At 34.9% G+C, this 14,638-nt stretch overlaps 1 protein-coding gene across 5 annotated transcripts in view; it reads left to right on the top strand.

Annotated features, from left to right (window-relative positions):
- Nucleotides 1-14,638, top strand: part of Akt3 (AKT serine/threonine kinase 3) — a 286,122-nt gene that overhangs the window by 231,470 nt on the left and 40,014 nt on the right. For all 5 annotated transcript variants that reach the window (XM_045151039.1, XM_045151059.1, XM_045151030.1 and 2 more), the window contains 2 exons: nt 1,387-1,515; nt 13,434-13,648. In XM_045151039.1, the coding sequence (XP_045006974.1) occupies nt 1,387-1,515; nt 13,434-13,648 (344 nt within the window). The remainder of the gene's footprint in view (nt 1-1,386; nt 1,516-13,433; nt 13,649-14,638) is intronic.

Here is a 14,638-nt window from a genome sequence, read left to right as displayed (position 1 = left end):
TCTTTGCTTCAGTGATGACAGCTTACTTCTACTGTCTGCTATATGAGGCATGTAACAATATTGAAGAGTATGGTGTCATTACATTTCATATGATTGGTATCTGTTCTTATATGGGGCTCTGTTTTAAATTTGATATTACGTCAGAGTTTAGATAAGCACTTTGAAATGTCATTACATTAAAGAATAGATTAAGTATCTGCTCCTTAAATGAAAGTTGCTCATCTTGTTAATGTATGTTTTCACACTGAGTGTATTCTTCTGTAAAAGGTTCTGGCCATCAGCTGAGAATTCATACATACTTTGTATGACAATAATCATAGCTTGAGTTTGCTTGTTACCTTGTGTTCACTTTATTATGTGTTTGTGTATGTGAGTATAGAAATGGACAAGCAGAAATTAGAGGACAGTTTCAGATAATCTCTGCCTTTCACATTGTTTGAAGCAGTCTCTTTGTTAATCACCACTGTGTTTGCCAGGCTAGCTGACCTATGAGCTTTTGGGAGATTTTCCGGTCCCTGCTTCCCATCTTGCTGTAGTTGAACTGGAATTACACATACTCACACTAACATGTCTAGCTTTATATGGGTTCTGGGGATCAGAATTCAAGTACTAAAACTTATGTGACAAGTGTTTTATCCACTGGGCATGCCCCAGTTCTCCATTTTTATTTTTAATTGTGTTGGCTTTGCACAAATTCCTGCCCTCCTGAGTAGCTCATAATTTTCTCTTCAGGGAGACGATCTTGACATTGGTTAAATCTGCAGGATTCTCTTTGGTGTTTCTTAGTGGGTTCAAAGACACTCCACCTTTATAGCATTGTGCTGTACATTTTTACCAAGGGCTTAATTGACTTTTTGATACTTTTTTTCTTCACATATTTAAAAGGGTTAATATTAGTTACAAAGAACTGCCAGGGGGTTATTACTTTACCTTATAAAATAAGATAGAGTTTTCTTTAGAGTGACCACCAAAAAAGTTTCTCTAAATGAATGTTTGTAATAATGATAGCTTTTCAAGAGAAGTTGTTGAAAACCATCTGCATGTGTCTAGAAGATGTACATTTCTTTGAGATTGCTTAAATCACATTATTTTTGATTTTTTAAAAAGAGGATTAATGTCTGCTTAAAGATATTAATTAGCATTTGGTCCTGAGAACTTTTACAATAATGACTCATAAAACTGTACCTCTTTTTCCATTGATTTGCAAGTCAATAATTTTATCATCATGAAATAGTTGATAAAATATCTTTCTTTTAAACACGAATCTGCAATAACTGAATGTTCTGTTAGCTACATTTCTCTACTCCACATTCAGTAATTTTTCCAAACAGTATTTCCATGTTGTTGAAGTATGTAGAACAACTTATGTCATTTTTTCTCACACAGTTGGAAAATTTGATGCTGGATAAAGATGGCCATATAAAAATTACAGATTTTGGTCTTTGCAAAGAAGGGATCACAGATGCAGCCACCATGAAGACATTCTGTGGTACACCAGAATATCTGGCACCAGAGGTAGGTGTGTCAGTCTTATTTGTAGGAAAAATAACACCAATACTAAGTTTTACACAGGAGCATTTAAATGTTTTTTTTTTTTAAATTACAGTACTGTTTTTACCAGATATCAAACTGAATTGTTTATTTTGCTCTTTAATGGAATTTTAGGGGCAAAAAATGTATGGAAATTAAATTTTATATACTTTGTAAGCATAAGATTTTTTTTTTTTTTTTTTTTTTTTTTTTGGTTTTTCGAGGTAGGGTCTCACTCTGGTCCAGGCTGACCTGGAATTCACTCTGTAGTCTCAGGGTGGCTTTGAACTCACGGCGATCCTCCTACTTCTGCCTCCTGAGCAGTGCTGGGATTAAAGGTGTGCGCCACCATGTAAGATTTCTAAGTAAAGTAGATTCACTCCGTTTTTATCTTGGCTGTACATTTTATTTCTTAATTCTGCCCACTTTGCTTCTTTTATGAAAATGGAATAATTGACTGGCTAGTCATTCAGAGTATGTACAGTTTTATAAATTATCCTTGACTTTTCATGGAAGCAAATTTTGGAGTAAAACCTGGATTTATAGTGTTGTGGGTTTTCATACATAACTACTAAAAATTGTTTTATTGAGAAAAGTAATGAAATGACTTACCTCAATTGTGGAGTTTACATAAAAGGAAGCTTCAAACCAGTGACCTGATGGTGCTAATGATCTCATCATAATGCATTAGTTTATTCAACAAGCATTTGTCGTGTGTCTGCTACAGATGAGGGATATTTCTGTAGGTATGCTTATTAGTATACTTGTTACTATTGTTCTGTAACATATTACCCAGATACTAAGTGAGGAGACACCTTTTCATGGGATTGAATTTCTTTCCATTGACCTGCAGATAGAAAACTCACTGTGGCTTATTTCTGCTCTACTTAGGTCTATGGTCTTAGCTAGAAAAACTTCACAGGGTGGGGAGGAGGTCACTGGCTAGAGTCTGGAATCATCTGAAGCCATCTTCAGTCATGTGTGGCAGTTGCTGCTGGCTATTCCTGTGTGCTGTTAAAGCCGTTGACAGGAGCACATGCATGTAGCCTTTCCTTTGTGGCTTGGCCTTCCTTATTATGACACTTCACAGTAGTCAGAGTTAATTGGCTCAGAGCTCTAACAGCTAATGTCTTAGGTAGTTAGAAGCTGGTCCTCCCCACCTCAAGCTTCCTCTATATTGTCTATATTATGTTGTTGTTAATTCATCCCATTTTATGGCTGTATTGCATGCATGGCTATTTCTGTCTCATTGTGTTCTTCCAATAGCTGGAGGATTTTTTTTTAAGTTCCATTTATTTTTGACTACAATAAATAATGCAGATGTGAACATTATTGTGTGTATCCTGGTGTTTCACAAGTCATGCAATATCGTTTCTATTCTGTACTTAATCCTTGAAGCAGTTGTAACCATCACAGGCTTAAGGAATGGAAACTTTGACTCCCATTGCAGAGATGCATATGAGATGAGATATAGTGCAGCCATCTTTGGAAAGTACCATCTTCAGAGATAGGATAATCAGGAAAGCGATGTTTGCTCAGCTACTTAAATGCAACGTGGAAGAACGTTATTGCAAAGACGTGGAGGAGAGGTTTTCAGATATGGATCAGCCAGTGTGAAAAGAAAAGCAAGAATACCAAGTCTCTCCTCACACTGCAGGAGGATAATGTGGCATGTAGGGTGAGATTTTTGTCTGTCTTTGATAGGTGAGATTTCTGTTATTAAGCATTAGTGGTGAGCTACACTCTGTTTGCATTGTGACTGTTACTTCAACTTAATTTTACTTTCTAGGAATGTGTACACAGTTAGGAAGTAGGAGGTATAGACAAACCAGCAAGATTCCAACTAGATTTGTCAGATCCTAAAACCTCCTTTTTAAGCCAGGGGTGGTGGTGCATGCTTTTAATCCCAGCACTTGGGAGGCAGAGATAGGAGGGTCACCAAGAGTTTGAGGCCACTGTGAGACTACATAGTGAATTCCAGGTCAGCCCAGGCTAGAGTGAAACCCTACCTTGGGGAAAAAAAAAAAAAAAAAACCCACCAAGAAAACCCCTCCTTTTTCAATTTTAACTACAATGACCCAACAGAAAATGGTAATCAGGGGCTGGAGAGATGGCTTAGCGGTTAAGGCATTTGCTTGCAAAGCCGAAGGATCCCGGTTACATGCTCCAGTATCCACATAAGCCAGATGCACAAGGGGGTGCATGCATCTGGAGTTTGTTTGTAGTGCCTAGAGGCCTTGGTATGCTCATTCTCTCTCTCTCTCTCTGCCTCTTTCTTTCTGTCAAGTAAATAAATAAATAAATATTAAAAAAGAAAAGAAAAAGGTAATCAGAAAAGTTGGAAATATAATAAGTTCACAGTTATAGTGGCATTCTTTATATAGATAGTAATTCATGCTAGTTTCCTGTAATGTTTTCTTTTAAATTCATATGTCCTTTTTAAAAAAAAATGTTTAATTAAAAGCAGAAAGAGAGAGAGAAGAGAGACTGATAGAAAGAATGGGCATGCCAGGGCCTCTAGCCACTGTATACGAACTCCAGATGCATGTGCCACTTCATGTGTCTGGCTTTACATGGATACTGGGGAATTGAACCCAGGTTGTTAGGCTGTGCACACAAGCCCCATAACCACTGAACCATCTCTCCAGCCCCTCGTGTAGTGTTTTTTTTACTTAACTAGAAATGTAACATTTCAAAAAGGTCAAGTTTTTTTTTTAATTTTTTGTTCATTTTTTATTTATTTATTTGAGAGCAACAGACACAGAGAGAAAGACAGATAGAGGGAGAGAGAAAGAATGGGCACGCCAGGGCTTCCAGCCACTGCAAACGAACTTCAGACGTGTGCGCCCCCTTGTGCATCTGGCTAACGTGGGACCTGGGGAACCGAGCCTCGAACCGGGGTCCATAGGCTTCACAGGCGAGCGCTTAACCGCTAAGCCATCTCTCCAGCCCAAAAAGGTCAAGTTTTTATAAATAAGTGCTGATATTTAAAATAAGTAACTATCCAATTATCTTCTTGCTGAAAATGTAATTATCTCTTTTAAAGAGGCCATAGTTTAAACTTACCTGGTTTGGTGGTTGAGTTGGGTAAAAATTTAGGAACATTGTTTTTTTTTTTTTTTATTAAATATAAGACCATATTTTCTGGAATAGGATTGTTTTGTGAATGTTATGAAAATATTTCTTTGTTTCTGTGGAGTTTAGTTACCCTTGCTATACATTTGTAATGGCATCTTGAACTTAGAATGCCAAAATGAGTTGTGTCACAATTAGGGGAAGTTATCTTGGAAAAAGAAAAACACACCTCATTGCAGAAGAAGATGAACTCTTGAGAAACAAAGATACTACTTTCTATGGAAATGCTATTCACTGGAGAACAAAACTAAAAATTTAATGTAAAAAATCCCAGTTGTTTCTAAATAGAAAATTTACAATTCACAAGAAGTCATCAGTTTTTTTAAAAACAAAGAAACGTATTTATTACTTTCATTTTAAGTATCCCAGAGACCTGGTCTTTAAAAGAGGCTTACATACCCACCTGACTACATGTGTGACTACATGTTGGTTTATGATTGAAATCTTGACACATTATTTTTACAGAAGAGGGCAATTGTTATTTTTTGTGGTGACAAACCATAAAACAACTAATTTCTTATGCAATTTAAATTTTTATAGTTTAAACAGTTTTATCATAGTCTGTATTTTTAAAATATTTTGTTTATATTTATTTATTTGAAAGACAGAGAGAGAGAGAGAGAGAGAGAGAGAGAGAGAGAGAGAGAGAATGAATATGGGCATGCCAGGGCTTCCAGCCACTGCAAAGGAAATCCAGATGCACGCGCCACCGTGTACATCTGGCTTATGAGGGTCCAGGGGAATCAAACTGAGGTCCTTTGGCTTTGCAGTCAAACACCTTAACCGCTAAGCCATCTCTCCAGCCAGATAGTCTGTATTTTTGTTAAACTAGGATATATTTGCTGATGACTGGCAACCTGAATTTAGAATATCAAAATTAGCTGTGTCAAAAAAAAAAAAGAATTTAATTTCTTTATTCTGGTTTTAAGTATGGTCTGTTTCACCAAAGAAGACTTAAGTATTCATTAAAGAAATATTTAGTGAATTTTTGTTAGTTGTGCATTATGTTAGAAAGACTAAGAAACCATTTTGTATTCCTGAAGTATCCTGCTGTTTACTACTGTTTCCATAGGAAAAATAATTACTACTGTTTTAGAAAAATAGTATTTTTACTGAAGTTACATAGTTTGGAGTGGAAAGACAAGAGAAAGTACATAATTCTGCCAGAGTGGGGATGCTTGTCAGTCCTAAAGTGGAAACAGGAAGAGGGGAAGGTGGAATGGAAGAGTTTAGGTTGAACCTGTAGTTAAGAGAATCTCTTGTGAATTGCATGTGAGAAGGTAGTACCGAGGGATTTACATGGGCAGTTTCAGGAAAGGATTGGCCCAAGATGAAACTGGCCTTTGAGATGATGCCTCATGCTTTTTTGAACCTTGACAATTCTAGTCTGTTTCACTATTAGTGCTCATCTTTTCTCAATAGTAATATACGTAGCCATCATGTGTCAGATCTAAAATCTACTCTTAACTACTACTGCTCTAATGAGTGATGCACTGACATTTGCCTTTCTGTCTTGTACGAATACTTTGTTTTAAGGCAGGATCTCATGCTAGTCTAGTCTAGGCTGACCTGGAACTCACTCTATAGCCCATGCTTGCCTCAACTCAATGTTAAACCTGCTACATCAGTTTCCTGAGTGCTGAAATTAAAGGCATGTGCAACCATGCTGGACTGTTTTGTGGAGTGTTTGTACATTATGCAGAGATCTTGCTAACCTCTGCTTCATCCACCAATGGTATTGCTTTACTTTTTAAATTGTTTTCATCGCATAGGAATGGTTGGCTGCCTACAAATAGATAGAGGTATTTGAAAGATACTAGAAGTCAGTTTGTAGGCAGCTTATTAAACATCCTATGTGTTGGACTCATATTGTTTATGTAAATAAACTTAAGGTATATGTGGATTCCAGTTGTTTCTTGTGGTAATAACCACCAGAAAAATGAAGTCTAATAGTATAAAATGTCATTCACTGAAAATTTAGTTTTTCAAAGCATTTTTTTCTCTTAGCCACTTTTGATGAAGAATTTCCAAATTTGAGAAGCATTTTAGGTTTTTATTGATAGCGAAAATACTGTTCTCTTTTAGGAGGTTAAGACATTTGATTCCAACAGGCATATGAAACTAGGCATTCAATGTGTCATGTCTCTGACAGTGAATTTATATGTATAGTTTTAAATGAGGCTGCTTTTCCTCTTATATTGAAAGGAAATAAAACTGGTCCTATAATAAATCATGGGCCATAAGACATCGTGAGGGGATTCTGTTTTTGTAACCTATGCTGATTTTTCATACCTAGAAACTACAAAAACAATTAAAATTGACATATAAACTATTGCTTTTAAATTTTATTATTTGATTTGGCTCCTATTGAATCCAAATCATTTTATGCAGTGCTAATTATTTAGTCTCAGTTTTGCTCTTGAGTTAACAGTACCTGATCGACTTTCCAACTGCAAAACTGTTTGAAAATCAAGTGTAGCTTACATGCAAGACCCAACAAAATTAGAAGTGTTAAGTACGTTTTGGCAGTTCACTTTTATTATGCCCAGTCCTCAAATGTACCAGCAGATAATCATCTGAATGTTAGTTATTTTTCACATGCTTATGTGATCACACAAAAAGTACATGCTAAAAAGAAGCAGATGGTGACAGATGGGGAAGGTTGAATAAGGTGGTTTGGGGAACCTAGAGAAATGCACTTCTGTAATAGTGTAAAAATAAAAATAATTTGACAATCAAGTTAGAACTAACAAAATTATTATAAATATGACTTGATTATTGGGAAATAGTATTTTTGCTATGGTTACTACTAAGGAAGAAATATATCTCTAATTTTCTTTCATCTCTACGAAAAATGATGATTTTTAGTGGCTGAGCATGCAGATTTTAATGTGCTGTCCCTTATTTTTCAGAGTCTCATTTTTGAAAGCATCTGATAATTATAATTTTATATATTTTTTCTTTTGAAACCTATGTTTAATATCATGTACAACATCTAAAACACATACAAATATTTTGGTAATTTGATACAGAGATACGTTTTATTATGATATATTATGGCACAAATGGAAATTAACTATATAACTTTAACATAAGAGAAGTATATTAACTTCTTAAGTAAGTGTAAGCATGGAAAAGATTAGTGAGTTAAGGTAGGTAGAGGGAGTAGTTGGAACAGATATGATTAAAATACATTAAGTGGGAATTTACTGTTTTTTATCTCACAAAGAAGAAATGTGAAAAGGTGTCATTTTGTCAAATATTCAAATATTATTTGTAGGAAATCTTAATGAGAAATGAAGGAGGCTCTTTATGGATGTTTGCGTGTGCAGTCTGTGGGTAAAATTAGTAGGGCACATAGTGGTATTCTGATTAGCACTTGGACAAGGTTCTGCTTTGTTCCTACAATTGTGAAATGTCTTAGAACTGAAAAAGAGTTCCATAAACTATGGTGAACAGTAACATTTTATTTCATCATGAATAATTCATCCAACACTTGCCGCCTGATGTGTTCTCTGACAACCATCATCTTCCTGGCAGTCCTGGAAAGGTCCCTCCACCAGCGTTAGAGAAAAGTTCAATAAATTGACTATTTTCAGGAATACAGTGATTAGTTCAGATAGTTCACAATCACAGTTTCTGGTCCAGGCTGACCTGGAATTAACTCTGTAGTCTCAGGGTAGCCTTGAACTCATGGCGATCCTCCTGCTTCTGCCTCCCAAGGGCTGGGATTAAAGGCGTGCACCACCACGCCCAGCTGCCTTTCAGTTTTTATACTGAGTAGTTATTTATTTAGAAGTCTATAGTTCTTTTATCACTTTTCACATAAACTTCAGTGTTACCAATTTTCATTTCATCACTCAGAATATTTGATCTGACTCTACTTAAAGTGCAAAGTTTAAATGTAAATACTTTGACTCCTGAGAACAATAAAAAATTTTTAAAAAAGAACTGGGAACACTAATGATGATTTACATAGTATTTTATGCTGCTGTGTTTACTTAGGTTGTAGCAACCCTGTTCTTAGAAGACCAGTATGTTTTGCTTTGTGATTAAAAAAAAAAAGGCAGTATAGAAAACTGTACAAGGATAATATCTATGTTTTAACCACTATTATTGGATCCATTTAGCTTTTGCCTTTAACAAGGCTCTTTCTTGTTCTCATTTTGGGTTTGCTTTGGAAATTGTGATGTTAGTTGCATTCATGCATTTGTCTGCATGCTAGAAGGTAGCCATGAAGCTTATAACCTAATGCTTCAGAGCACATGGCATTTACAGATGCTGTCTCTTAAAAATTAAAGAAGTTGAGCAATAGTATAAAGTTAAATGTCATAAAATAATATGAAAATATTGACCAACTATAGAATTCATAATTTTTATTAATTGTATATTTATCTTGAACCTGCATTCCATTTACAATCTGAATTATAAAATACTTGTGAAGAAATATAAGTAGCTTCTATAAATGATAACTTGTATAACATGCACATTAGTTACCTGAGGTAAAAGGTTTCCAGAAAAAAAAAAAAAGATTTTGAAGTAGTGGTAAATTGGTTCATCCAAGTTCACAGTTTACTTTCACAACATAGGTGTGCAGACAGTTTGTTTAGATGTTTAATTTTCCCCCATCTGTTCTGTCAGGATTATTGATTGAGCAGTAAGTCACTACAGGGCATACATGGCCTTCTTATAATTGCTTGCCTTGGGTGTATTGTGTGGCCTGGCTAGCAAGCTGAGAAGGGTATCCTTTCAACCTCCCACTAAATCTCACTTGGTAAAATGATTTTTAATGTAAATAGTTTTAGGAAATGCCCATTAGCCAAAACTGTAAACAGCAATTGCTACTGTCATTTTTAAAGTTATTTTTTAAAGCAGTCCTATTTAAGAGCGTAATTGTGGCATTACTTGAAAATTTTGTTTTCTCACACAGTTTTTTTAAGATAAATGCAAGTATTCTCATCACATATTCACAGATATTTGATATTAATAGTTCTCTGCTGTGACCTCCTTTAATATTAAGTTTCATTATGTCTGGGTACTTTCTGAGTTCCAGTAGAGAAACTGGAACCTACCCTGTTTTTATGGGAACTGTGCAACTTGGGTTTTGGTTTGATGTCACTTCTTATAAATTGTAACATTTGGTTTTCATCAGTGTCTTCTTGTCTGTCATCTGCGTGGGCATTTGTGCCCATTGGACAGGCTGGATTGGAGGTTATAAAGGACATTAGGCAGAGAAAGAAATATCACATTTAAAACTCAGTAACATTGATATTTATAGAAAGGAGACACTTTGGATTAATCCGTCAAGATTGCTTTTATTGTCTTATTATTTCAGGATCATATTTTAATGATAAATAATGTTTTAGTGGTGTTGAAGTTTCCTTGCCATTAATTTAGTTTTAGGTCACCATTTTTCATACCCCTTTACAGTAACTATGAAATAAGTTAGCCTTTTTTTGCTAGGGGAAAAATATCAGGAATAACCAAAGGATTATAACCCTTAGGAAAATGTATAAATTTTATATATTGCTTTAATTTTAGAAAAAAATGCTTTGAATAAAAAAGAACAATTAACACATTTTGAAATGATGAATCGGATTTTTAGATTTTTGAACTTTCACAGAATTATGTTTTAAAATCATTTAGATTTAAGGAGAAAAAGTGTTATATGAATAATGGAACATATTTTATATATCTTTGTGTAGGATATTGTTAGCACTTTTATTTTTATTTCTTGTTTCTCCTCATAGGTATTAGGTGGGACGAAATGAATAAAATCTTTCTTTTTAGTTGGTAGCTAAGCCTCTTAAGTACTGAGTTTGGCTGAGTTGTTAGGATGTTTTTGCCTTGGCATTGTTGAAATCTACATCTGAATAACACAATGCATTACATCAGTTTTGTTGAATACAAAGAATATAGCAAACAGTTCTAATTGTATTATGTATCTATACGTCAATTAAAGTACATGTGTTTAGAAGCAAAACACCTATTTTGAGAAACATTGTTCACTTTACAAAGCTAAATACAATTTATTTTATATATTTTCTTAGTTTTATTTTTTAGTTGCTATTTCTCATCAAAAATGAAAACACTATTTTAATGTACTCTTTCCCTTCTGGCTGCAAACCAGGTATTTAAACAAAAATAAAGGATTGCCAGTTTTGCCAGCTGGGGATGAGAACCCGGCTGGTGAAATGTGGGTTCAGAAGGCAGTTAATCCAGCTTTTATGCTTTTTATGGTTTTATGAAAAAAAGAGGTTAAAAGGCACATTTGGCTCCTTTTCGTATATGCCTCTGTTCTGTTTGGTGGTGTTCAAATGCAGTTAGAGATTACTTAGATTTTTTTGTTTTGTTATTAGGTAGACTCCTACATGAATTAGATTAAGGCTGACAAAATAGTACACTCTACTCATTGGCTCCAAGATGGATCTTTGAGCCATTGAAAGTCCCTAGTATTGTAAGTGACACACACAGCATTCCTTTAGGAGCATGAGCAGCACTCCTTCAGTGTCTTTAGACTCGTCCCGGCTTTCTTTGTGTTCTTAAATTCCTCACTCCAAATATGGAACGTGTGAAATATGTTTTGTCTAATTGATGAAAACTAGAATTCTTGTTGTTGCAGAAATTTATTTTTAGTTTGTGTTTTTCAAATTTTCTGAAAAAATAGTGACTGGACTTGCATTCATAACTTACTTATAATCCCTTTCATTTCTTCAGCCACTAAGACAATGTTACTATTGAATTAAAAAACTTTAGTGTTCCAAAAACATGGCATGGATCTTTAAGTAAACTTTTTTTCTTGAAAATTTGTCATTCATCTTTAAATAGTCTACCAAAGTACATTTTGTAGTATTTATAGGCAACCTTAATGTGACTGTCAACAATATGTGAAATTCAACAGTTTGACTAGTTTAAACTAGTATTTTTTAAAAATATTTAATTTGAGGCTGGGCGTGGTGGCACACACTTTTAATCCCAGCACTTGGGAGGCAGAGGTAGGAGGATTGCTGTGAGTTTGAGGCCACCCTGAGACTATAGAGTGAATTCCAGGTCAGCCTGGGATACAGTGAGACCCTACCTCAGAAAACCAAAAAAAAAAAAAAAAAAAAAAATTTAATTCGAGCCAGGCGTGGTGGTGCACGCCTTTAATCCCAGCACTCAGGAGGCAGAGGTAGGAGGATCGCCATGAGTTCGAGGCTACCCTGAGACTACATAGTGAATTCCAGGTCAGCCTGAGCCAGAGTGAGACCCTACCTTGAAAAACCAAAAAAAAAAAAAAAAAATTAATTCATTTATTTTTTGAGAGAGAGAGGAGAATGGGCACATCAGGGCTTCTTACCACTGTAAATGAACTCCAGATGCATGTACCACCTTGTGCATGTGCCTGTTTGTGGTCTTTGGGGAAGTGAACCTGGGTCCTTAAGCTTTGCAAGCAAGCACCTTAACCGCTGAGCGATCTCTCCATCCCAAGAATGTTTTTTAACTGATGAAATTCCTATTTTTGACTGGTTTTCCCAAAGCTTGGCAGTAAACTTAAAGATTATTCACCTATAGTTTTCTAAAATATACATTGGGAGTTACCTGTAGATGAGGATTGTCTTATTGAACAAGAATCAAGACTCTGTGGTGTAGGGTATGGCTTAGAGGTAAAACACTTTCTTACTATTGATGAGGCCCAGGGTTCCATTTTAAGCATTATGGGGTGGGGGATCTGATAAAATGGTGAATATAAGTGGTCATGTTCTGATTTGAACAGATGGCTTTTATATCACTTCTTAATAAATTGTTTTTACACCTAATATGTTTTAAGAAATACATAGGAGGACATACATTATATAGGTATTAAGTCCTTGGTTTTTTTTTTAAGTATATTTATTTATTTGAGAGAATGTGAGAGGGAGAAAGAGAAAGAGAGCCTAGAGAAAGAGGAAGAGGCAGATAGAAAGAATGGGCGCATCAGGGTCTGCAGCCACTGCATACAAACTCCAAATGCATGCATTCACCTTGTGTATCTGGTTTATGCGGGGAACTGAACCTGGGTCTTTAGGCTTTGTAGGCAAGCACCTTAACTGCTAAGCCATATCTCCAGCTGAAGCCCATGTTTTATGTGTTTTGCAAAACAAACAAACAAACAAAAGCAACAAATTTGTGACCTACCGAGGCTTCAGATACTAGAGTTTATTATAATCCAGATGATAACCCAAACAGTAAACTTTATTTTCACTTCATTCATTATTGTGTGAGCTTGTACATATTGGGGTTCCCAGTAGTTTTCCTGTACTTGTCATTTTTAGGATTGTTGTTTGCATCTTTCATTTTCTGATCTGCATGGCTGCTGTTTTCTTGCTTTTAAACATTTCTTATAGCAAGACGCAGTAAGCCTAACATATGATGTGCTTTAGCTTTAAGTTGTGTTATCACATCTGCACTAGTGTGACTCAGAATGGAAAATAAAGTCACCCAAAGAGAATCTATGCACATGTGGTATCTAATATTTTTTATTTAGTCCTTATGTATTATTAATTGCAGATTGTATGTTTTTTTCTTTCCTTTGGTATGACCCCATTCCTTTTTTTTGTACATTGTTTCTGAATATATGTTGAATAATCCATGCTTTCTGTATCTTATATCTTTTGCAGAATGCTTCATAGTTTAAAGATCAAGTTTAAAATTGAGATTTATGTTTCTGTAAAAATCATGTTTTTTAATAACACTTTTAAAAGTAAATTGATAATAACTAATTATTGTTTTGCTGGTTTCACTTTTAGGTATTAGAAGATAATGACTATGGCCGAGCAGTAGACTGGTGGGGCCTAGGGGTTGTCATGTATGAAATGATGTGTGGGAGGTTACCTTTCTACAACCAGGATCATGAGAAACTTTTTGAACTAATACTAATGGAAGATATTAAATTTCCTCGAACACTCTCTTCAGATGCAAAATCATTGCTTTCAGGGCTCTTGATAAAGGATCCTAATAAACGGTAAGCCTAGCATCCAATGAGTTACTGACAGTAGAAATTGTGATATGGAAATTAATTCAGATAAAACTAGCTCCAAAAGCATTGTATGTAGTGTGGACATCGTCCCACTGAGATGCTAACTTATTTTTAACTGTGTAATATAGAACATTTCTCGTCAACATTTTTCCTGACTTGGAATCTATGCTTATTGATCAAATAAAGATTTTAAGAGATTTTTATGCAAATTATTAGTAAACAATTTCTTAGACTGATGCTTGATCTTATAAGAATGGGAAAATCCCTTTTCTTCCTTTTAACCTTTAGGTCTTCATATCTTTACTGTTTACTTTGTAGAAAGAATAAACCTATCTGTTACTCTTTCCCCTATCCCTAGGTTATTTAAAATTTATATTTAAAAAAATATATTTATTTATTTATGAGAGAGAGAGGCAGATAGTGAATGAGCACACCAGGACTTTAGCCACTGCAATCAAACTTCAAATGCCTTACATTGGTCTTAGAGCATTGAACCTGGGTCCTTTGGCTTTGTAGGCAAGTGCCTTAACCACTAAGCAGTCTCTCCAGCCTTTTTTTTTTTTTATCATTAATTATTTTTCTTTGCAGACATAAAGAGTCCCGTAGCCCTATTGCTTTGCTCAGTTCATGCACTGTTTGTTCATCTGTTTATATTAATTATTATGTTAACTCACAACATTTCTCAAGCTAATGTGAAATGACTTCTAATTTTAAAAGTGTTCCACAATATGTATGCTTGTTTATGTACTTCCCTTCCCTTCCTAGGTATGAGAATTTTTCTGAAAATTCATTAAATCCTAAGCATCTAAAGAAAAGATGACTTCTGATATTGTTGAATCATCCATAACACCTCACATAATGTTTTGTCTCAGTGTGTTGATCATGATTCATACTCAACATATGCAAGAGATTGTTTGGTTTAGTGAAAGAATAAATGAATCCTGAGATTTGAGCCTTGTCTACTTTAGACTTATT

Source organism: Jaculus jaculus, chromosome 1 (genome assembly GCF_020740685.1).
Source record: "Jaculus jaculus isolate mJacJac1 chromosome 1, mJacJac1.mat.Y.cur, whole genome shotgun sequence".
In the NCBI taxonomy this organism is placed as follows: domain Eukaryota; kingdom Metazoa; phylum Chordata; class Mammalia; order Rodentia; family Dipodidae; genus Jaculus; species Jaculus jaculus.
The sequence above is the reverse complement of the archived record's forward strand: the minus strand, read 5'-3'. Positions and strand labels throughout refer to the sequence as shown.